The sequence below is a fragment of the Schistocerca nitens genome, chromosome 12, assembly GCF_023898315.1.
Source record: "Schistocerca nitens isolate TAMUIC-IGC-003100 chromosome 12, iqSchNite1.1, whole genome shotgun sequence".
In the NCBI taxonomy this organism is placed as follows: domain Eukaryota; kingdom Metazoa; phylum Arthropoda; class Insecta; order Orthoptera; family Acrididae; genus Schistocerca; species Schistocerca nitens.
Window position 1 is genome coordinate 120,769,598 of NC_064625.1, and position 25,227 is coordinate 120,794,824.

General features: G+C 40.0%; 1 protein-coding gene across 1 annotated transcript in view; it reads left to right on the forward strand.

The window, feature by feature from the left end:
* Nucleotides 1–25,227, forward strand: part of LOC126214946 (SANT and BTB domain regulator of class switch recombination-like) — a 119,407-nt gene that overhangs the window by 1,336 nt on the left and 92,844 nt on the right. The window contains exons 2-3 of the mRNA XM_049941583.1: nt 22,016–22,128; nt 22,215–22,328. Coding sequence (XP_049797540.1) covers nt 22,016–22,128; nt 22,215–22,328 — 227 coding nt within the window. The remainder of the gene's footprint in view (nt 1–22,015; nt 22,129–22,214; nt 22,329–25,227) is intronic.

Sequence of the window (25,227 nt, forward strand, 5' to 3'; positions counted from 1 at the left end):
TGGAGTGTGGGAAGAACGATTGTTTGAATGTCTCTGTGTGTGCAGTAGATCCCTATGTGAGTGATATGTAGGGTGTTGTAGAATATCCCTAGCGTAATCATTTAAACTTGGTTCTTGAAACTATGTTAACAGACTTTCTTGGGATAGTTCACACCTGTCTTCAAGAGTCTGCAGTACAGTTTCTGTGGTATCTCAATGACACTCTCCCATGCTTTAAAAAAACCTGTGACCATTCACGCTGCACTTTTCTGTATACATTCAATACACCCTGTTAGTCCTATCTGGTATGGGTGGGTCACACAAGTGATTTGTAAGGAATCTCTTTTGTAGACTAATTGTACTTCCCCAGTATTCTACCAAATAACTGAAGTCTACCACCTGCTTTACCCATGACTACCACAGTGTGATCATTTCATTTTATGTCCGTACAAAGTGTTACACCCATGCATTGTTGTATGCATTGGCTGATTCCAGCAGTGACTCATTGATATTATAGTCATAGGCTCCTACATTTTTTCATTTTGTGAAGTGCACAGTTTTACATTTATGAACATTTAGAGCAAGTTGCCAATCTGTGCACCATGTTGAAATCTTATTAAGATCTGGCTGAATATTTATGCAGCTCCTCTCAGATAGTAATTCATTATAGATAACTGGATCATCTACAAAAAGTGTGATTTTGCTATAAATATTGTCTTTTAGGTCAATAATGAACAGCAAGAGTCCCAACACATTTCCCTGAGGAAGTTCTACATCAGAGGATGATTCTCCATCCAAGATAATATGCTGTGTCCTCTCTACCGAAAAGCCCTCAATGCAGTTACAAATTTCACTTGTTACCCCGTATAATCGTACTTTTAACAATAATCCTAGGTGCAGTACTGAGTCAAATGCTTTATGGAAATCAAGAAACACTGCATCTGCCTGGTTGACTTGATCCTAAGCATTCAGTATGTCATGTGAAAAAAGTGTGAGTTGGGTTTCACACAATTGATGTTATCGAAATTGATGCTGGTTGGCACTTAAGAGCCCATACTGTTCAGGATACCTCATTTTGTTTGAGTTTAGGATATGTTCTAAGATCCTACAACAAATCAATGTCAAAGATATTGTACGGTAGGTAGTTTGTGGATCACTTCCACTACCCTTCTTGTAGATGGGTGTGGCCTATGCCTTTTTCCAAGAACTGGACATGGTTTTTAGGTCGAGGGATCTACAATAGATTATAGTTAGAAGAGGGACAAACTCGGCTGCAAATTCAGTATAGAATCTGACAGGGATTCGATTGAGGCCTGGAGTTTTGTTCAGTTTTAACAATTTCAGGTGTTTCACAACATCACTGACACTAATACTTATTTCATTCATCTTTCCAGTGGTAAGAGGGTTTTCCTTTGTAAAGGAACATTTGAAAATGGACCATTTCAGCTTTGGCTTTGATACCCTCAATTTCAATTCCTATTTCATTTGCTATCGACTGGACACTAACTTTGGTGCCACGGACAGCTTTTACGTAAGACCAGCATTTCTTTGGATTTTCTTATATGTCACTTGACTATATTCTGCTATGGTAGTCACTGAAGGCATCATGCATTACTCTCTTCACAGCCAAATGCAATTCATTCAGTATCTCTCTGTCTATAGCCATACGCTTTGTTGTATACCTACTTTGCAGTAATTTCTGATTCTTTGGAATTTTCTTTACAGTGACTGTACACTATGAAGATTCCCTCTTATGATGTACTGTTCTACTGGGTACATATCTGTCCAGTGCATGATCAACTATGTTTTTAACTTGTGCCAGGGTTCCTCTACATTTTCCTGACCTGTGCTGAAAGCTTCAAGCTCCTCACTGAGATATGGCACTACTGATTGTTTATACAGGGTGTACATAAAGTTCGGGAACAATTTCAATTATTTATTGCACAAGAAACAAACATTGTACAGATATTGTACATATGTCACTTTGATGAGAAATCCTGAAAATGTACACTGCCACAGTGTATTGGTAATTTGTCGAGAGTCAGCACTAGTCGCAAACATGGTGAGTTCAGGTGTGGAGCGAGCTGTTCCACGAAATGGCTTCCCCAATCACCAGATCTCACTCCATGTTACCTTTTTCTGTGGGGAAACATTAAAGATCTGGTGTATGTACTGCCTCTGCCACATGATGTAGCAGAGCTTTGGGAGAGAATACGGGAAGTGACTGCTACAGTCGACGATGCCGTGCTGGGGTGGGTATGGCAAGAATTCGATTTCCATTTTGTCATCTGCTGGGTCACTCATGGTTCGCATATCAAATGTTAGCAAAAATAACTTTCAGAGTTTCTCTTCAAAATGCAATATGTATGACATTTGTACCATGTTTAGTTCTTGTGCAATAAATAATTCAAAGTGTTCCCAGACTTTATGTATGCGCTGTATAGTTTACTGGACATATACACCTTTCTGCTTGTTTTAGTTGTTCTTTGTAGTTTGGTAACCATTGTTGCCACAACCACATCATGGTCACTTACACCAGTTTCAATCTGGACATCCTCAAAGAGGTGAGGTCTGTTTATTTCCATTAGATCCGATATATTTCCATCAAGGTAGGGGGGGGGGGGAGGGGGGGGCAGCTGTCTGTACTAAGTAGTTTTCAGAGAAGGCATTTAGTAAAGTTTGATAGGATGTCTCATCAAGCTCACCTCTAACAAAACTGTTAATTTTCCCAATTAATTGTTGAATGATTTAAGTCTCCACAAATTATTACAGTATGATTGGGGAACTTACGTACAAGTGAAGTCATGTTTTCTCTAAAGTTTACAGTTACATTAGGAGATGAGTCTGATGAGTGATAGTTATCATTTTGTGCCCACATCTGATACTGAGTCTTGCCAAACAATCTCACATGTTACTTCAATTTCTATCTTGGTGGATTTGAGTTAGATTAGATTAGTACTTGTCCCATAGATCATGAATACGACACTTCATAATGATGTGGAACGTGTCTGGTTAATAAAAGGTGTCTATACAAGATATTACATTACACAAAATATTACATGACACTTAATTTTTATATATTTTTTTGTGGGTGTTGAGGAAATTACCCACTTACTATATCCAAAAATTCATCTAATGAGTAGAAGGAGTTGTCATTAAGAAATTCTTTTAATTTCCTTTTAAATGCTGGCTATCTGTCAGACTTTTGATGCTATTAGGTAAGTGACCAAAGACTTTTGTGGCAGCATAATTTACCCCCTTCTGAGCCAAAGTTAGATTTAACCTTGAGTAGTGAAGATCGTCCTTTCTCCTAGTGTTGTAGCCATGTACACTGCTATTACTTTTGAATTCATTCGGATTGCTAATAACAAATTGCAGAAGTGAATATATATATTGTGAGGCTACAGTGAAGATTTCTAGCTCTTTAAATAAGTGTCTGCAGGATGATCTTGGATGAGCTCCAGCAATTATTCTGATTACACACTTTTGTGCCATGAACACTCTTTTACTCAATGATGAGTTACCCCAGAATATGATGCCATACGAAAGCAGAGAATGAAAATAGGTGTGGTAAGCTAATTTACTGAGATGTATATCGCCAAAATTTGCAATGACCCTAATAGCATAAGTAGCTGAACTCAAAACGTTTCAGCAGATCCTCAGTGTGTTTTTTCCAGTTCAACCCCTCATCAATGCATACACCTAGAAATTTTGAATATTCTACCTTAGCTACCGATTTCTGATCAAAGTCTATATTTATTAATGGTGTAGTTCCATTTACTGTGTGGAACTGTATATACCGCGTTTTGTCAACGTTTAATGAGAGCCCATTTGCAGAGAACTACTTAATGATTTCCTGAAAAACATCGTTTACAATTTCACCAGTTAATTCTTGTCTGTTGGGTGTGATTGCTGTACTTCTATCATCGGCAAAAAGTACCAGCTTTGCATCTTCATGAATATAGAATGGCAAGTCATTAATAGATATTAAGAACAGCAGAGGACCCAAGACCGAACCTTGCAGCACCCTGTTCTTGATTGTTTCCCAGTTTGAGAAATCACCAGTTTTTTTGCATATTATGTGAACTGTTTATTTCAACTTTCTGTACTCTTCCAGTTAGATATGATTTAAACCATTTGAGCACTGTCCCATTCATACCACAGTACTTGAGTTTATCTAGAAGTATTCCATGATTTACACAATGAAAAGCCTTTGATCGATCACAAAAAACCCCAACAGGTGACTTCCGGTTACTCGGAGAATTTAATATTTCATTAGTGAAAGGATATATAGCATTTTTCGTTGAAAAACACTTCTGGTAACCAAACTGACTTCGTGTTAAAACTTTATGTTTACTAAGGTGTGAAGCTACTCTACAATACATTACTTTTTCAATTATTTTGGGTAAGTCAGTCAGAAGAGAGACTGGGCGGTAGTTGTTGATATCAGACGTATCCCCTTTTTCATGCAGTGGTTTAACAATGGCATACTTCAGTCTATCTGGGAAAATACCCTGCTTCAGAGAACTATTACATATGTGGCTAAGAATCTCACTTATTTCTTGGGAACAAGCTTTTATTATCCTGCTGGAAATGCCATCAATTCCATGCGAGCTTTTATTCTTGAGAGAGTTTATTATCTTCTTAATTTCAGAAGGAGAGGTGGGTGGAATTTCAATCGTATCAAATGGTGTGGGTAAGGCCTCTTCCATTAACTGCGTTGCTTCTTCTAATGAACATTTAAATCCTATTTTCTCTACAACATTTAAAAAATGATTATTCAAAATGTTTTCAACTTCCAGCTTGTTGTTTATCAAGTTTCCATTCGCTTTGATGGTGATGCAATCATCCTGTACTCTTGGTTGCCCTGTCTCCCTTGTAATAATATTCCAAATTGTTTTGATTTTGTTATCAGAGGTATTAATCTCAGACAAGATGCACATGCTTCTGGACTTTTTAATAACCTTTCTTAATGTAGCACAGTAGTTTTTATAATATTTGTCTGTTTCTGCATCATTACTTGTTGTTAGATTCAGTTCCCTTTTGTGGTTACAAGATATTTTTAGTCCTTTAGTAAGCCAAGGTTTTTAGCATGGTTTCTTATAATTAGATTTAACTACTTTCTTGGGGAAACAGTTTTCAAATTCTCTTACAAGTGTATCATGAAATAAGTTATATTTTAAATTAGCAGTATCAGGTTCATTGTTCATCTCATCCCAGTCAAACTGCTGAAGATTTTCTCTGAAATTTCTAATTAATTGAACGCACAACTTTGGAGGGTAGTTTTGAATTACTGAATGGAGCTATGTCATATACTGTAACTAGCTGAGCATCATGATCAGAAAGGCCATTCTCAACAGGACAAGAATTTATGTTTTTAAACCTATCTTGGTCTATAAAAGTGTTATCTATCAATGTGCTGCTGTCCTTTACTATCCGAGTAGGAAAATTAATGACAGATGTCAAATTGAAAGAACCGAGCAACACTAGATTAGATTAGATTAGATTAATACTAGTTCCATGGATCATGAATACAATATTTCTTAATGATGTGGAATGAGTCAAATTTTCCAATACATGACATAATTAAGTTAATTTAACAACCCAATTTAGTTAATATAACAACTTTTTTATTTTTTTGTTTTTTAAAAAAAAAATTTATAATTTTCTTTCTTTTTTTTCTTAATTTATATCTAAAAATTCCTCTATGGAGTAGAAGGAGTTGTCATTCAGAAATTCTTTTAATTTGTCTTAAATACTTGTTGGTTATCTGTCAGACTTTTGATACTATTTGGTAAGTGACCAAAGACTTTAGTGGCAGTATAATTCACCCCTTTCAGTGCCAAAGTTAGATTTAATCTTGAATAGTTAAGATCATCCTTTCTCCTAGTATTGTAGTTATGCACACTGCTATTACTTTTGAATTGGGTTTTGCTTGTTAATAACAAGCAGGATGATCTTGGGTGGACTCCAGCTATTATTCTGATTACACACTTTTGTGCAATAAATACTTTATTCCTCAGTGATGAATTACCCCAAAATATGATGCCATATGCAAGCAATGAGTGAAAATAGGCGTAGTAAGCTAATTTACTAAGATGTTTATCACCAAAATTTACAATGACCCTTATTGCATAAGTAGCTGAACTCAAACGTTTCAGCAGATCATCAATGTGTTTCTTCCAATTTAATCTTTCATCAATGGACACACCTAAAAATTTTGAATATTCTACCTTAGCTTTACGCTTCTGATTAAGGTCTATATTTATTAATGGGGTCATACCATTTACTGTACGGAACTGTATGTACTGTGTTTTATCAAAATTCAGTGAGAGTCCGTTTACAAGGAACCACTTAGTAATTTTCTGAAAGACATTATTGACAATTTCATCAGTTAATTCTTGTTTGTCAGGTGTGATTACTAGACTTGTATCATTAGCAAAGAGAACTAACTTTGCCTCTTCATGAATATAGAATGGCAAGTCATTAATATATATTAAGAACAACAAAGGACCCAAGACTGACCCTTGTGGAACCCCATTCTTGATAGTTCCCCAGATTGAGGAATGTGCTGATCTTCCAGGTCATTCTTCCTATTACTCTCTTTCAGTGAATCGACATTGAAGTCCCCACAAATAATAATTTGCTTTCCCCTATCTGACAGATAGCACAACAAGGCATCCAGGTTTTCCAGGAATAAATGAAAGTTTCCTGAAGGGGACCTATATACTGTTACATTTATAAAAGAGCCCTCCTTCAGTTTAAGTTGACAGGCACATGCTTCTATATGTTGCTCTACACAAAACGTTTTTGTATGTAAGCTTTCTACACAGTGATAACTTTTGATATACACTCCTGGAAATTGAAATAAGAACACCGTGAATTCATTGTCCCAGGAAGGGGAAACTTTATTGACACATTCCTGGGGTCAGATACGTCACATGATCACACTGACAGAACCACAGGCACATAGACACAGGCAACAGAGAATGCACAATGTCGGCACTAGTACAGTGTATATCCACCTTTCGCAGCAATGCAGGCTGCTATTCTCCCATGGAGACGATCGTAGAGATGCTGGATGTAGTCCTGTGGAACGGCTTGCCATGCCATTTCCACCTGGCGCCTCAGTTGGACCAGCATTCGTGCTGGACGTGCAGACCACGTGAGACGACGCTTCATCCAGTCCCAAACATGCTCAATGGGGGACAGATCCAGAGATCTTGCTGGCCAGGATAGTTGACTTAACCTTCTAGAGCACGTTGGGTGGCATGGGATGCATGCGGACGTGCATTGTCCTGTTGGAACAGCAAGTTCCCTTGCCGGTCTAGGAATGGTAGAACAATGGGTTCGATGACGGTTTGGATGTACCGTGCACTATTCAGTGTCCCCTCGACGATCACCAGTGGTGTACGGCCAGTGTAGGAGATCGCTCCCCACACCATGATGCCGGGTGTTGGCCCTGTGTGCCTCGGTCGTATGCAGTCCTGATTGTGGCGCTCACCTGCACGGCGCCAAACACGCATACGACCATCATTGGCACCAAGGCAGAAGCGACTCTCATCGCTGAAGACGACACGTCTCCATTCGTCCCTCCATTCACGCTTGTCGCGACACCACTGGAGGCGGGCTGCACGATGTTGGGGCGTGAGTGGAAGACGGCCTAACGGTGTGCGGGACCGTAGCCCAGCTTCATGGAGACGGTTGCGAATGGTCCTCGCCGATACCCCAGGAGCAACAGTGTCCCTAATTTGCTGGGAAGTGGCGGTGCGGTCCCCTACGGCACTGTGTAGGATCCTACGGTCTTGGCGTGCATCCGTGCGTCACTGCGGTCCGGTCCCAGGTCGACGGGCACGTGCACCTTCCGCCGACCACTGGCGACAACATCGATGTACTGTGGAGACCTCACGCCCCACGTGTTGAGCAATTTGGCGGTACGTCCACCCGGCCTCCCGCATGCCCACTATACGCCCTCGCTCAAAGTCCGTCAACTGCACATACGGTTCACGTCCACGCTGTCGCGGCATGCTACCAGTGTTAAAGACTGCGATGGAGCTCCGTATGCCACGGCAAACTGGCTGACACTGACGGCGGCGGTGCACAAATGCTGCGCAGCTAGCGCCATTCGACGGCCAACACCGCGGTTCCTGGTGTGTCCGCTGTGCCGTGCGTGTGATCATTGCTTGTACAGCCCTCTCGCAGTGTCCGGAGCAAGTATGGTGGGTCTGACACACCGGTGTCAATGTGTTCTTTTTTCCATTTCCAGGAGTGTATATGGCAACTCCTCCTTTCACCTTATTCTCTCTACTCATGTGTGCAGCTAGTTTATAACCACTGATATTTACCTTTTCCATATCAGAAACGATGTGATGCTCAGACAGGCATAGTATATCTATTGCATTATAAGATTTAGTGTCATCTAAACAAACTGGGGGTTCATCTACTTTATTCTTAAATCTGGGGATATTTTGGTGAAAAATGGTAACATTATTTTTTACTTTACTTTTGTGAGAAGCTACTTTTTTCTTTAATCCATCAATATTTTGGTTAAATATGGTAACATTATTATTTACTTTCCTGTTGTGAGAATTTTGTGAGTTGTGGACCTCTTTAGCACCTGCCTTCCTGAACTTCTCATTGGATGCTGATATTAGTCTAAAAAAGAGGTACATCCATGAGTACTAGTGTCCCTCCTTATGGATTTTGCTAACAACCCTGCCAGTTTACCCTTCCCTTTCCTATTGAGGTGTAGGCCATGCCTTGTGAAATCCCCCCTATCAATATCCTCGACAGGAACCAATTCAATGTCTGACAGAGTGGCCGCCCTACGCAACTGATCCAACTCCATATTTACCCTCCTGACAGAGCGGTTCAACTGGGGCTGATCATGCTGCATGAAAGTGGGCACCAGCCCAACACTGGTATGGGTCGTTGCCGAGTGTTTGTCTACTACAATAAATACACCCCCCCTCCATTTCCCATTTACCTGGCCTTTCAATATACACTTAAATGTTCCCCAAAAATTTCACTGCGATCAATTTCAGGTTTCAACCAACGTTCTGTACATATTATCATGTAAGCTTCTTTGCTTTTCATGAGGGCTTTAAACTCTGGCACTTTGTTGTAAATGGTTCAGCAGTTTACCATTAGGATTTTAATACTCACACCTATGCGAGCCATTTCTTTCAATCTTACAATGAAACTTCAGGGTTTCCTACAGCTATCGTTATCTTTATTGGAAGGAGAGTAGATATTCTTATAGTCTTAGTTTATCTGTAACTGTTTAAAGACATGTCAAAATATGTATACAGTATCAGCAAAATAGTAGGCAAATTAAAATTAGGTACTTATTGTTACAATCTAATTTTTTAAGTAAAATTTATTTTAGAGTAAATATTCGGAAATTCGTTTACAGAGGGGAAACAGTGTTTTACTAGAACTGTCTTTAGTTTCATTTTAGGTATTGAATACATAGCAATGTTTATTTCCTCTGGTATCTTATTGCGTAGCATGTCATCAGTGTTAAGTATTCCCATTTGATAGGACACTGTCCTGGTATATGTTTGATGTATATTTTATTGCACTCTGGTGCAGTAGTTGTATACATTTCCCTTCAGTAATAGTTTGTTTTTCAAGAGGTTTTGAAGATGTATTTTCTGGTGATGAACATAATTTCATAAATGAATAAGCATGGAACAATCAGAGCCCTAAGCTCGGTAAAGTGAAATGTACTGGGATCCATCTTTTTAAGGCCACAAATTATTCTTAGAGCTCGATTTTGCATTCTAACAACTGAACTGAGTGTCCCCATAAAATGCTCTCATACTGGTGCAGTGAGTTATGCATGGTGTGTCTGCAGTAATGTTGTTTTGCTAATTGTAGATTTTAATATTCTTAGATCATAATACACAAATGTACATTTCTTTAACAAGTTATTTGCATGTGTGACCCATTTTAAATCCTGATGAATCCACAGACCCAAAATTTTGTTGCATTTGTTTTCTAAAGGATCATTTTTTAGTATTGCATGAATATACATTTGTCTAGATAATTGAAATAAATCAAAGGTACTTACAATGAAATTGTTTTTGGTGAACCACTCTGAAAGTATTTTTATAGGCCTTCTTGCTTCTGACTGTGAGATTTTTGGGCTGCATCCTCTGAGCAACATGTTGGCATCATGATGTTTTGTAGGCTCATATATTCAACAAAGTCATCCATATAAATGAAGAAGAGAAGTCATGGCAATTAACAATATTATGAAAAGGATATACTGCTCCTCATAAAAGAAGACACATTGAGTTACAGACAGGCAGAATGAAAAGACTTTTACACATTGATTGAATTTTCTCATTTTGAGAATACTGATAGCCCAGATCGGATAAATATTTCTTTATTTAAGACAACCAGTTTTGACAGACTTGGCTGCATCTTTAGGTCTGGTTGTTGTGAAACATGTTCATTTTAAATTGGACCTCATGCCAAGTTGTCATGTGGATAAAAATCAGCACATTATAAAACTTTTGTCATAACTAAAATATTTAAAAATGTAAAGCACCTTCTGCAAATGGCCATGTGCACCTTATACACCATTTAAGGTGGATTTTTACTGTTTAGAATATGTCCAGCTTATGTAAACAGATGTGCTGTTGTGTACTGTGTTTTTGTGAAGTAACAAGCATCTATGAGTGATATAAAATGAACACATTTCACAACAAAAAGATTTTTAAGACCTAAAGATGACAGGTACCACCCCCCCCCCCCCACAACACACACACACATACTCACACATACATACACACATTAACATAAGGAAACACACTGCATGCACACAACTGCTGTCTTTGGCCGTACTGCAACTGTCACACTAAAGGAAAGCAGCAATTCAGAGTAGGACGGGGAAGGAGGAGGGATGGTGGAGTACAGATTAGGGGGAGGGGGGAGAAGTCAGCACTGTCTGGCAGTGTGTGTAGGTGCTGGGTGGTGGCTGGCGGTAGGACTAGGCTACCAGGCGCAGCATTGGGAGGATGTGAGGGGCAGAGAGGAGGGAGTGGGAAAAGAAAAGCCTTTCTACTTTACTTTTGAGATAGAAACTGAACAGTGTTTTTCAAAGTAGTAACTTTCTTCCTGATTTACTTGGTTAAACTTAGCTAGTATGATCATGTATTACATTAAGCAATATAATGATAGTTAATACAGTATAATGATAAAGTTTTTGAGCTATCCTTCTTTAAATTGACTTGTGCTACATCCCTGAAGATTTTCCTTCTTCTTGAGATCACAAAGAATGACTGAGTAATCAAACAGTTTCTGATACACTGTAGGAAATACCTAAAATACACCTAAAAAAACTGGGTTGCTGTATAATTACAAATTTGGAGTTGCTAGGTACAAAACACAAAACACGTCACTTTGCACCATTCCTTTGCTTGAGAGGGCTGTGTGCTTGACAGCTTTTTTTTTTTTTTTTTTTTTTTTTTTTTTTTTTTTTTTTTTTTTTTTTTTTTGTCTGCTCTCCTCAACCCACTCTGTTTGTTATCAAGAAAATGTTCACAAATAATATTCCTAAAGGCAGTGTGGTTTCAGTTGCCTGAGACTGCAGCCATGTGTGAGAGTTGCATTTGTGTGTGTGTGTGTGTGTGTGTGTGTGTGTGTGTGTGTGTGTGTCTGTCTGTCTGTCTGTCTGTCATCTAATGTTGATGAAGGCTTTACTGGCCGAAAGCTTTGTTTGTGACAGTCTTTCTTTTGTGCCTATCTGTGACTCAGCATCTCCACTATATGATGAGTTACAACTTTCCATTTCATAATATTGTAAAAGAAGATATCCTTACATTTGAGGTATACTTCCACATATGGGGCATGTATTTGAAGATAAGTTTCATTTGCCATTTGGCCCTCTTCCTACAAAAATTGAAAAATATTGTATGGTCACCTGCTGAGACATATCCATTACACATCTCTACGCCTAGTGTTGTGAAAGGTTGTTTTATTTAGTCTAGCTGTTTTTGAGAATTCACTATTTTGCGCAGTTATGTCACATCATCAGCCTAATGCTGATATCTCGTGGTCAAATGAAAAATATTCATAGCTCTGTATATGCATTATTCAAACAATGCTTACATTACTCAACAGCAGAGGAAAGCAAGATTCTGAAATATCTATATAGAGAAAAAATCATTTCAACTGTATGTGTAGTGCAAACAGTCTACACCAATTAATAAATTAACTATGGCACATTTGCTTAACTTTTGGTACAGTCTTCATACTATTTCAGGCCCTCAAGGCACAGATGTTAAATTCCAAATATCCTTTTCATCATAATCATCAATAAACTAACACAAAAGTAAGGAATAAAATTGGGAAAAATGTTTGGAGGGGGACAAAATTCATTTGAGGCATCTAGCATCAAAATCAGCCAAAGGCATATTTTTCAATATGAATGAAAAATCTCGAGAAAAAACAATGATGGACACAAATATTTTTCTTTCATAATTAAGTTCGTAAGAGTTTAATATATAAGTTCTGGTGTTTTGTGAAATTTGTTTAAAAGTGAACAAATTTTTTTGTTAATTTATGTTTTGATTGGATGGTTTTGTTGAAGTTTTGTATGATTTTACTCTTTTTTCAAAACTGTTCCCTTTTTAAATTCAAAAGTTTTGTGAAAAAAAATGAAAATAAAGTGACAGTCAAATTTTTCTTTGTAGCAATAAAAAAAGCATTTCAGCATAAATTGGATAATAACATATGGAGAACAACAACAAATAAACTGATATTTCTCCCAGTAAAAGTTTGCAGTTCACTTAAATGTTGAAAATAATAAAAAGAAAATGATCTGCAAATTATCAAATATATTAGTAGAATCATTATTATGATAGCCACTGTTCACATATACTGAGTGATATTGTTGTTCTAAGTCTCCAACTTGCTCTCAACAAGATTACAATAACAGGCATTCCATGTGAACCACTGATGCAGACTGCGAAGATTGTAATGGAACTCCCATTACCAGTGTAAGCTGTTTAACTAATTAATATTATAGTTTTAGAACACTGCAATGACAGAAGATCTCTACATGTTGGGTCAAACTGTTTCTGCAGTGGATTTTTTATGTCTTCTGTTTTAGAGACAAGAAGAGTAATGGCTGTGATCACTGTGTGATCACGGTAAGAAGTCTGCAAATGCGGAAATTAGTATAAAAGATTGGTGTTGTCAGTGTTCAAATAAATATTGTGAATTCAAAGCATGTACAATATAAAGAATGATTTTGCCTACTGATACAATCACATTGTTGCATAATTTAACAGCACAGGGTTACGCAAAAAATGTTGTGACATGAAGATTGTTGCTTGTTCCTTGACATGGCTGGTTATAAATTCACTGCCTGCAAGACTTGCCCCATTCTATCACATGACCAAGAATTAATTGCTCTGTAACATAAAGGTGTGACTGATTTTGAAACATGTTCTTGTACTACCTGGTAGTTGTATCCTTCTACTTTGAATTGATAACTTTCTCACTTTTGTAAATTTTGTGACTTGTCCAGTTGTGATACTAGATGCCTCACTTAAGAAATTTGGGAAGATTCTACACCTGGACAGATACTTCACAAGCTGCCTTACATTTTGAAATTGTGTGAAATATGTTAACTTACCAGTTAAGCTCTTATTTCATATTCTTTCAAAGCACAGGAGGAAAGCAACCAGTATGCCTCTTACACCCGATAGCCTCTCAAGTTTATCACTGTGAGTCTCTCATTCCATTGGTGGAGAGGGGAGTTACACAGTCAGTTGACAAAAGTCAAGGGATAGCTTCTGATGTCATTTCAGACCCCCTTTTGCCCAAAATGGTGCAGCAACTTGACGTGGCATTGATTCGACAACCTGTTGGAAGACCCCTGCAGAAATAATGAGCCATGCTGCATTTATAGCTGTCCATAATAGCAAAAGTGTTGCCGGTGCAGGATTTTGTGCATGAAATGACCTCTCAATTATATCCCATAAATGTTTGATAGGATTAATGTTGGACGATCTGAATGGCCAAATCGCTCACTCACATTGTCCAGAATGTTCTTGAAACCAACACAAACAACTGTGGGCTGATGATATGGCTCTTGTCATCCATAAAAATTCCATCACTGTTTGGAAACATGAAGTCCATTAATGGTTGGAAATTGTCTCCAAGTAGCTGAACATAACTATTTCCAGCCAGTGATTGGTTCTGTTGCAACAGACCCAGTCCATTCCATGTAAACACAGCCTACACCATTATGGAGTTACCACCAATTTGTACAGTGCCTTGTTGACAACTGGGGTCAATGGCTTCATGGAGTCTGTGCCATACTTGAACCCTACCATCAGCTCTTACCAACTGGACTCATCTGACCAGACCATGGTTTTCCAGTCATCTAAGGTCCAACTGATATGGTCACGAGCTCAGGAGAGGTGCTGCAGTTGATGTCATGCTGTTAGCAAAGGCACCTGCATCTTTCGTCTGCTGCCATAGCCCATTAACACTAGATTTTACCACATTGTCCTAATGAATACATTCATCATATGTCCAACATTGATTTCTACAGTTATTTCACACAGTGTTGCCTAACTGTTAGCACTGACAATTCTACACAAAAGCTGCTTCTCTCTGCCGTTAAGTGAAGACTGTCGGCCATTGCGTTGTCTGTGGTGAGAGGTAATAACATAAATTTAGTATTCTCAGTAGACTGTTGACACTATGGACTCAGAATGCTGAACTCCCGAACAATTCCCAAAATGGAATGTCCCATGCATGTAATCCCAATTACCATTCTGCATTCAGAGTCTGTTAATTCCAGTCGTACAACCATAATCACATTGGAAACCTTGACACATGAATCATCTGAGTACAAATGACAGCTCCATCAATTCACGGCCCCTTTTATATCTCGTGTATGCGATACTACCGCCATCTGTATATGTTCATATCACTATCTCATGAGTTTTGTCACCTCAGTGTATTTTATTACAATCTCTGTGAGGACTGATTCTCAATTATCTAATAGTAACCCTACAGGTAACGCTCGGTTTTCTTTTACACTTTCATTGTGTATGTTAATGATCTTATTGGAACCCAAAATTTGAGGTCATAAGCTATGCAGATGACACATCCTTGTCACCTGGGGCAGTGATATGCAAATAAGTGCCAAAAGCAGTGAGATCAGTTACAATATTCTGTCAACTTAACCTAACTGCAAGTAAGTTACTTGTAAATCAAGAGAAGACAGTGGCAATGTGATTGGAAATGGAAATGAAGTCCCATGCTTCTTTACAGAGCGTAGGGGAACGATGCGGGAGACCCGCACCGCCTTACTAGGCAAGGTCCTAATGGAGGTGGTTTGCCGTTGCCTTCCTTCGACTGTAATGGGAATGAATGATGATGATGAAGACGACACAAAAACACCCAGTCATCTCGAGGCAGGAAAAATTCCTGACCCCGCCGGGAATCGAACCTGGGACCACGTGCTCGGGAAGCGAGAACGCTACCGCGAGACCACGAGGGGCGGACGGCAATGTGATTACTGCTTACCTATAATCTAATATAAACTTACCTCTCCATTGGCATATAGCTGTACACATAATCACAGATTTTTGGTTATAATTATGGATGAACACCTGTCTTGAAAAGAAAATGTGTGTCATATTTGTAGGAAAGTCAATACAAATATATATTTACTAAAATGGGTCTCAGCCTACCTGTACTATATACAGGGTGAGTCAGGAAGAAAAGTACAGGATTTGAGGGGTGATATATAAGTGATTCTGAACAAAAAAACTTCATATGAACATATGCCCTACTGCGAATGTTTTCCAAGATAGAACACATGTAATACCACTTTTGTATGATTTCTGAAATCACTTGAAAGCCGCACCCTCCAGCAAAAACATGTCACAGTACAAATTTAAACTACATTCAGTTTCCTACAAAAAAGGACCTATTCATGATTCTCTAGGACTTACAGTTTGTGAAAATACAATGTAAGGATACTGAAAAATCTGATGCGACGCAACGCTCATGCGCTGTAGCTTAGGTGCTCTTTGTAGCCCAATTTGTAGTAGTTTCCCGACCTGATGGAATACAAGTGTCCTGTATCAAACTGTTTGTCTCAGCTTCCTCTACACTACCGTACATTGTGGACAATAACGATGCTTGAATAGCACAGAAAATAAGTAACAAAGTATTATTACATATGTTCTATCTCGGAAACCATTTGCAATAGGGCATATCTCCATATGAAGTTTTTTGTTTGTCCCTAAACCTTTCCTATTTTTGGGAGATTTTAATGCGCATAACCCCTTGTGGGGTGGTGACTTGCTTACTGGCCGAGATAGAGAGGTCGAAAATTTACTGTCACAGCTCGACTTCTGCCTCTTAAATACAGGTGCCCCCACACATCTCAGTGTGGCACATAGCACATATTTGGCCATTGATCTCTTGCTTTGCAGTCCTGGCCTTCTCCCATCTATCCACTGGAAAGCACATGACGACCTGTGTTGAAGTGACCACTTCCCCATCTTCCTGTTACTCCCCAGGCATCATGCCCACAGAAGCCTACCCAGATGGGCTTTAAACAAGGCAGACTGGGAAGCCTTCACCTCTGTTGTCACCGCTAAATCTCCCACACATGGTGCCATCAATGTTGTCGTTGAGCAGATTACTACAATGATCATTTCTGCGGCGGAAAATGCCATCTCGAGTTCTTAAGGGTGCCCCCGGCAAAAGACAGTCCCTTGGTGGTCGCTGGAAATCACTGAGGCAATTAAAGAATGTTGATGAGCTCTACAGTGATATAAGTGGCACCCTTTCCTAGAGCACCTAATAGTCTTTAGCCGGCTTCGTGCCCGCGTTCACCAGCTTATAAAACGACAGAAACAGGAGTCTTGGGAGAGGTACATGGAAGCTCCTCAGTACCCTTGCACATTACCCCGACACAGGTCCTGGGCTGGATCAGATCCACAGTCAGATGATTAAACATCTCTTGTCTGACTACAAGCGCCATCTCCTCATCATCTTCAACCGGATCTGGTGCAATGGCGTCTTTCCATTGTAGTGGCTATGTAGTGGTGGGAATGCACCCTCATTCCGGTGCTCAAACCTGGTCAAAATGTACTTGATGTGGATAGCTACCGACCCATCAGCCTTAAAAACATTGTTTGTAAGGTGCTGGAACATATGGTGTGTCAGCGGTTGGGTTTTGTCCTGGAGTATCATGGCTACTCGCTCCATGACAGGGCAGCTTCTGTCATGGTCACTGTACCACGGATAATCTTCTGTCTCTTGAGTCTGCCATCCGAACAGCCTTTTCCAGACGTCTTTTTTGACTTACGTAAAGCATACAACACGATCTGGTGACATCATCTCCTTGCCACATTGTATGAATGGGGTCTCTGGTGCCCGCTCCCAATTTTTATCCAAAACTTCCTGTCGCTTCATACTTTCCTTATCCAAGTCGGTGCCTCCCATAGTTCCCCCCCATATTCAGGAGAATGGTGTTCCGCAGGGCTCCGTATTGACTGTCTCTCTATTTTTAGTGGCTATTAACGGTCTAGCAGCAGTTGTAGGACCGTCCGTCGCATCTTCTCTGTATGCAGATGACTTCTGCATTTCGTACTGCTCTTCCAGTACAGGTGTTGCTGAGTGGCAGCTGCAGGGAGCCATTCACAAGGTGCAGTCATAGGCTCTGGCCCACGGCTTCCAGTTTTCAGCTGCATTTCTGTCGGCGTCGCACCGTTCATCCAGAACCAGAACTTTAGCTTAACGATGATCCACTCACTGTAGTGGAGGCATATCGATTATCAGGACTGGTTTTTGGTGCCCAATTGATTCATCAACTTAAGCGGAAGTGCTGGCAGCACCTCAATACCATCCGCTGCCTGAGCCAAACTAACTGGAGTGCAGATCGCTCTATGCTGCTACAGCTCTACAGAGCACTTGTTCAATCCCGCCTTGAGTATGGAAGTCTGGTTTATGGTACGGCAGAATCCTCAGCATTGAGTTTACTCAACCCAGTGCACCACTGTGGCATTCGCCTAGTGACGGGAGCTTTTAGAATGAGTCCGGTGACCAGTGTCCTGGTGGAGGCTGGAATCCGTCCATTGAAGGTTAGTCGTGCACAACCTTCTTTCATGATTCTTATACCAATTGTTAGTGATTATTAAGTTATGCTCTGTGCCAAATTTTACCAGGCATCTTCTGTAAGGTGATGGAATGTGAATTTCGTAGGCGCCGCTCTGCTGTTGACCATCTGGTTACCTTGTCAACCTTCATTATGAATAACTTCTTGTGGAAGCACCAGACAGTGGCTGTGTTCTTTGATTTGGAGAAGGCTTACGACACCTGTTGGAGGGCAGGCGTTCTCCGCACCATGCATACATGGGGCCTTCGCGGTCACCTCCCTCTTTTTATTCGTGCATTTTTAATGGATCAAAAGTTCAGGGTATGTGTGGGTTCTGTCCCGTCCGATGCCTTTCGCCAGGAGAATGGGGTGCCACAGGACTCAGTTTTGAGTGTCGCTCTCTTCGCCATAGTGACCAATCCAATAATGGATTGCCTTCCAGCTGATGTATCAGGTTCCCTTTTCATGGATAATTTTACCATCTACTGCAGCGCGCAGCGTACATGTTTTCTGGAGCTTTGTCTTCAGTGTTGTCTTGACCGTCTTTACTCCTGGAGTGTCGCCAATGGCTTCCGTTTTTCTGCCAAGAAGACGGTCTGTATTAACTTCTGGCACTACAAAGAGTTTCTCCCACAGTCCTTACATCTTGGTCCCGTTGCTCTCCCATTTGTGGAGACAACAAAATTTTTAGATCTTACATTTGACAGGAAACTTAGCTGGTCTCCACATGTGTCATATTTGGCTGCGCATTACCCGTTCCCTAAATGTCCTCCGTGTTCTCAGCAGGACGTCGTGGGGAGTGGATCGAACAGTCTTACTTTGCCTATATCAGTCGATCGTCCACTCAAAGCTGGATTATGGGAGCTTTGTATACTCCTCTACACAGCCGTCCATCTTACGCTGCCTCAACTCTATACAACATCGGGGGTTATGCCTTGCGATCGGAGCATTCTATACTAGTCCCTTCGAGAGTCTTCATGCTGAAGCCGGTGAATTGCCACTAACCTACCAGCGTGATATACTGCTTTGTCGGTATGCCTGTCAGCTATTATCAATGCCCGACCACCTGTCTTATCATTCCTTTTTTGACAAATCTCTCGACCGTCAATACGGGTTGTATGTATCTGCCCTGCTACCTCTTGGAGTTCACTTTCGTTGCCTCCTTCAGTGACTTGATTTTCCACTCCCTGCAACCTTTCAAGTGGGCAAAAGGCAAACACCACCTTGGCTCCAGGCTCAGGTTCGCGTTCACCTTGACCTCAGCTCGCTCCCAAAGGAGGTTACCCCAGCTTCGGTATACCGCTCATGGTTTGTCGAACTTTGTTCAAAGTTTGTTAATACGATCTTCATTTATACACATGGCTCTAAGACCAATGACAATGTCGGGTGTTCTTTTATTGTCGGGGCACACAGTTTCAAATACCAGCTCCATGGCCATTGTTCGGTCTTCACAGCTGAGCTATTTGCCATCTATCAGGCTGTTCTTTACATCCGCTGCCACCGACCTTATGTCATCTGCTCTGATTCCCTGAGTGCCATCCAGAGCCTCAGTGATCCGTATCCGGTTCACCCTTTTGTGCACCGGATCCAACGCTCTCTTCAGCAGCTGATGGACGACTGTTCTCCGGTTACCTTCATGTGGGTTCCTGGCCATGGCGGTATCCCTGAGAACGAAGCTGCAGATGCCGTGGCCAAGGCTGCGGTCCTCCAGCCATCGACAGCTCCTTGTTGTGTGCCTTCATCTGATTTTAGCAGGGTCATTTGCCAGCGCGTTTTATCACTGTGGCATCCCGATTGGTCTACACTTACTGAAAACAAGCTTCGGGCCTTGAAACCTCTCCCCAAAGCTTGGACGACCTCTTCACGCCATTCTCGGTGGGAGGAGGTTGTTTTGGCCCGGTTATGGATTGGACACTGCCGGTTCAGCCACCGCCATCTGCTGACGGCTGCGCCGGCACCGTTCTGCCCATGTGGGCAATTGCTGACGGTATGCCACATTTTAACGTCTTCTCCGAATTTTAATACACTGTGCCTTGATCTTGGCCACATACTCTGGATGAAATTTTATTGGATGAACCAGGAGCAGCTGCTCGTGTTCTTCATTTTATCCACTTGACAAACCTGTCTAAGGACATTTGATCACTTACTACTTTTCCTTCTCGTCCTTTTCCTACTATCGAATTCCAGTCCCCTATGACTATTAAATTTTCATCTCCCTTAACTATCTAAATATGAGGGTTGTTTTTTAAGTAAGGGCCATTCGCGCGTATAGTCCCGTAGTTCGTGCGGACGCCGCAACAAGCCACCGCGCCCCTTGCCGACATCCTTCCCGTTCACACTGATGTAAGTTGCTGCTCTGTAGCTGATGTGTACGCATCGCTGTGCTACTTTATAATGTTTACGATTATTGAATCGCCCACCACGTGTGAGATACGGTCGGTGATACGTTTTTTGACCGCGAGAAGCCTATCAGCTGCAGAAATTCATCGTCAGTTAACAGAAGTTTATGGCTTGAATGCAATGAGTGAAGGTAAAGTGCATCAATGGGTTAGAGAGTTTAAAAATGGCCATCAAAACGTCCATGATGAAGAACGCTCAGACCGGCCCTCTGTGACCACTGATGATTTGGTGGCTGCAGTCGAAACAAAGATTCGTGAGGACAGAAGATTTACAATTTCCACTCTTTCTTTGGAATTTCCACAAGTTTCAAGATCAGTTTTGTACAAAATTGTGTCTGAAAACCTAAACTTTAAGAAACTGTGTTCTCGGTGGGTACCCAGACTCCTCACAGAGGACCACAAAGGGAAGAGAGTTTCCACTTCATTGGACTTTTTGATTCATTACGAGGAAGAAGGGGATGACATGTTGAGTCAAATTGTCACTGGAGATGAAACATGGGTATCCCATATCACTCCCGAAAGCAAGCGACAATCAATGGAATGGCGACACACAACCTCACCCGTCAAGGTCAAAGCCAAACAGACGCTGTCAAAGCGCAAGATTATGGCAACTGTGTTCTGGGACCGGCGCGGTGTTTTGCTAGTGGACTTTATGCCATGAGGAACGACAATCAACTCAGATGCCTACTGTGCAACTCTAAAGAAGCTCCGCAGAGCAATTCAAAACAAAAGGTGTGGCATGCTGACAAAAGGAGTTTTGCTCCTGCACGATAACGCTAGGCCTCACACCTCTCAAAAGACTCGGGATTTGATTGATTCTTTTGGCTGGGAAGCTTTGGACCATGCTCCATACAGCCCTGACCATGCTGCTAGCGATTTTCACTTTTTCCGCTACCTGAAACACCATCTTGGTGGGCAGCGCTTCAATGACGACGATGAAGTGAAAGTGGCCGTGAACTCTTGGCTGTCGGAGCAGGCGGCTGAATTCTTTGAAGAGGGAATTAAAAACTTAGTTGTACGGTATGGCAAGTGCTTAAATAAACAAGGCAACTATGTAGAAAAATAGGTAAAAGTGTGTAGAATCAGAAAATAAAAGCTTTTTTACAAAAGTATTTGTATCTTTTTTTAAAAATAAAAACGGCCCTTACTTAAAAAACAGCCCTCGTAGTTCCTTTTATCTCATAATACATTTCTTCAATCTCTTCATCATCTGTGGAGCTAGCTAAAACAGTCATAATATGAACTGTCAATCCTGAAATGTTTAAAGTACAAAGCTTAGTTTCGTTGTAGAATCGAGATACCTACTGCTTTCAACATTTTTTTAAAGTACAGAACTAATATTTCTCTTCATCACCTATAATGTTGAATCAAAAGACACTGCACCCTTTTATTATAAGTAAATATCATGTTTATCACTTAATTTATTTTTAATTTATGTAGTTCTAATAAAAATATAAAATGCTTGAGTTGAAGTTACAAATTTGTCTTGAAGGTCTGAAGTGGAAATTCATGTCTGTGATGAAGCAAACAAAATGAAAAAGGATTTTAAATGTTCCCAGAATCTTCTCATTTCCAAAATGGAGTATTTTGCAGAGTTGGCAAGAGGTACCAACCATTATCTTCTTTTTATTACTGTTTTGAATTATTGCTACAGGTATGTCATATTGAGTAGCATCTCTTTTTGAATTCAGGTCAGAACTTGGAGAATATGGACATAACAGTTCACTGTGATATAGGAATATTTGAATGGCTCATGAAATGGGTGAAGAAAAGTGCAAATGTAGATGGGATACCCCTGAAAGTGGGTGAGTAACTACATGTAGATTATATTGTGGCAGACATGAATACCAATACTTTTTATAGCTTTTATAACTATTTGATGTAATACAGGTCATCTAGTTGCTGGGAAGTCACAGCATTACAACACAAACGTGAGCTATATCAACGAAAATTATTACTGAGAGCTGCAACACAAATGGTGTTTAAAAAACATGTCACATGTTTATACAACAGGTAGTATTGGTCAAAGCTAGAAGAAAAGTTCCTGTAGTGATACTTCTGGAAACCAATACCTGTTGAGGTATGAGCCATTTTACCTGAGACAAGCAATGTGAAGTTTGGTGATGTAGGTTGTCACAAGAGGTGGCATAGTAAACCAAAGTATGCACATGTGGGCAGAGGCAAATTCTCAAGCAGTCATTTACCAGTAGGAATTGTCGCTGACAGACTCTTATGACCATATGCTGTACCAAACAGATTAATAGGTGCTGTGTATCAGTGATTTCTGTGTGATAAATTACCAGCGCTATTGGAAAATGTTGCTCTTGAAGAAAGACAATGACTATGGTTTATGCATGATGGGGTACTATCACATTTCCCACGGACTGTGCGACAATATCTCACTGCAATGTTTCAGGAGTGATGGATTTTTCAAGGACATCTCATAATGTGGCCTCCCCGTTCAATGGAATGTGATGTGTTGGGCGTCTGATTATGGCAATATTTAAAAACATTGATGTATGTCCAGCCATTTGACATTGTGCTGTCATTACAGAGGTGTATGGTCAATGTATGTGATGTAAACCAAACGTATCCAAGTGTATTTGAAAGAGTGCATGATTCACTGTGAAGAAGATGTGGTAACCACACAGCACTGGCTATAGAGTCTGCTTCTATGTAACACACAGGTGGGAATGAGAGGATAGATTGGCATGTATCTCAACAGGTATTGGCTTCAGGGGATTCATTATAGGAACTTTTCTTCTAAAATAGTTTTAATCTACTACATAATTTCATATTAGTAACACACACTCCACAGCAGAGTGAAAATTTCTTTTTGGGAACTTTTATTCTAGTTTTGACCAATTCTACCTCCTGTAAGAGTATGTGACATTTTGCAACATCCTGAATACTTATTAGACTCTCTTTCAGACCAGCAACTTAAAAAGGCATCTGCTGTGGATTGATCTACTCCAGTCTGGAACACGGGATTCAGATTTGTGTTGGGATACCTGCAGTCTATGTGGTTAGTGTACTCGGAAGTACTGTTAATCTGAGTAAACATCGATCCATAGGGACTGTTACGTAAAGGACAATTTGCTAAGTATGTACTTGGTACAGGATCTTACCAGAATTATGTTTGTAAAAGAGAATTTAGTAAATTGCATAACGAACATACAGATATCATTACAGTGAACAAACTAGATTTGATCATATCGACTGCTGCCCATTTGCTGCAGAAAGACATTTCTTTAACGGATTGTCAGATGATGTAAAGCAAGTCCATAGACTTCATTTAGTTGAATTTTAAAAGAGTTATTATTTAAAATAACTTAGGGGAAGCCCATGATGTTGGGATCACAGATTTACTTCAAACTTTATACATCTTTAGTAGGGCATTAAAACAACATAATGTACAAGCAGTAAGGTGCATTACTGAGGCAATTCCGAGAAAATCGCAAAATAAGTCTTACACATCTGTTGTGTAGCTAATGTATCAGTGTGGAACATTGGAGTTCATGGATAAGTGGATCGCGTTCGAGCTTTCTAAGACAAACCCATATGAGGCAACAATTTGACTTTCACTCAGACTTAATTTTTAATCTATATTTTTTTCATCACTGGTCATAATATTTAATTTGTGACATTTGAGGGTAATATAATTAAGGAAACCACATGTATTGGCTTGAAGTTGTATTGAATTTCATGTTATTTGACTACTTACTATTTTTAATTAAATTTAATTATTAGAACAAACATATTTATAACTATTGACAAGTAAATGAAGAAATGCATAGAGATTTTTCTGAAAATGTGTGCCTCTCATGATTTGTGAAATCCCTAAAACATGCTCTGTAGTAAGTTACCCAGAACTAATTTGTACTTCAGACACAGAGGCTGACTCCCTTTGGCAGTTAACCTACACATTATTGAGACATTGCTAATGCAGCAAGAATGAATAGTGTAGATGTACATTTTTGAATACCACAGAATGTTCATTGTATTACTAAAATGAATGTTTAAGTGGGAATCAAACTGTCACCTCATACATGTTCTTCTTATGAAGCTGAACACTAACCTCTTGACCACTATGAACTCTTAATGTCCTGCATCTATGCATAGATACATCAGTTTCATAACAGACGTGAAAAACTTTTCTTCTAATTTTCTCAGGACTGTCAGAATAATGAACCTTACCACGTGCACATTATGTTGTTTTAATGGCCTACTGAAGATGTACAAAGTTTGAAGTAAATCCGTGATCCCAATGTCTTGGCCTATCCTTGTTAGATGTTTCTGAACTCTTGTTATCTGCTGTACTGTTTTAGGTATGTATCCAGTTCCAGTAAATTACTCGTTGTAAACTTTTATTTGAAGATATTTCCATCACAACATCTATATGCTGCCTCCCTGGAAGATTAAAGCTATATGCCAAACTGAGAGTCGAATTCGCAACATTAGTCTTCCGAAGGAAAGTGCTGCACCATCTGAGCTATCCAAGCATGACTCACAGCTCATTCTTACAGCTTGACTTCCACCATTTCCTGGTCTCCTACCTTCCAAACTTCTTGAGTTTGAGTCTCAGTCTGGCACACAGTTTTAATTTGCCAGGAAGTTTCATATCAGCATGCACTCTGTTGCAAAGTGAAAATTTCATTCTGGATCTAATGTGCTGTTTTCTATTTTCTTCTTCTTGTATGTGTT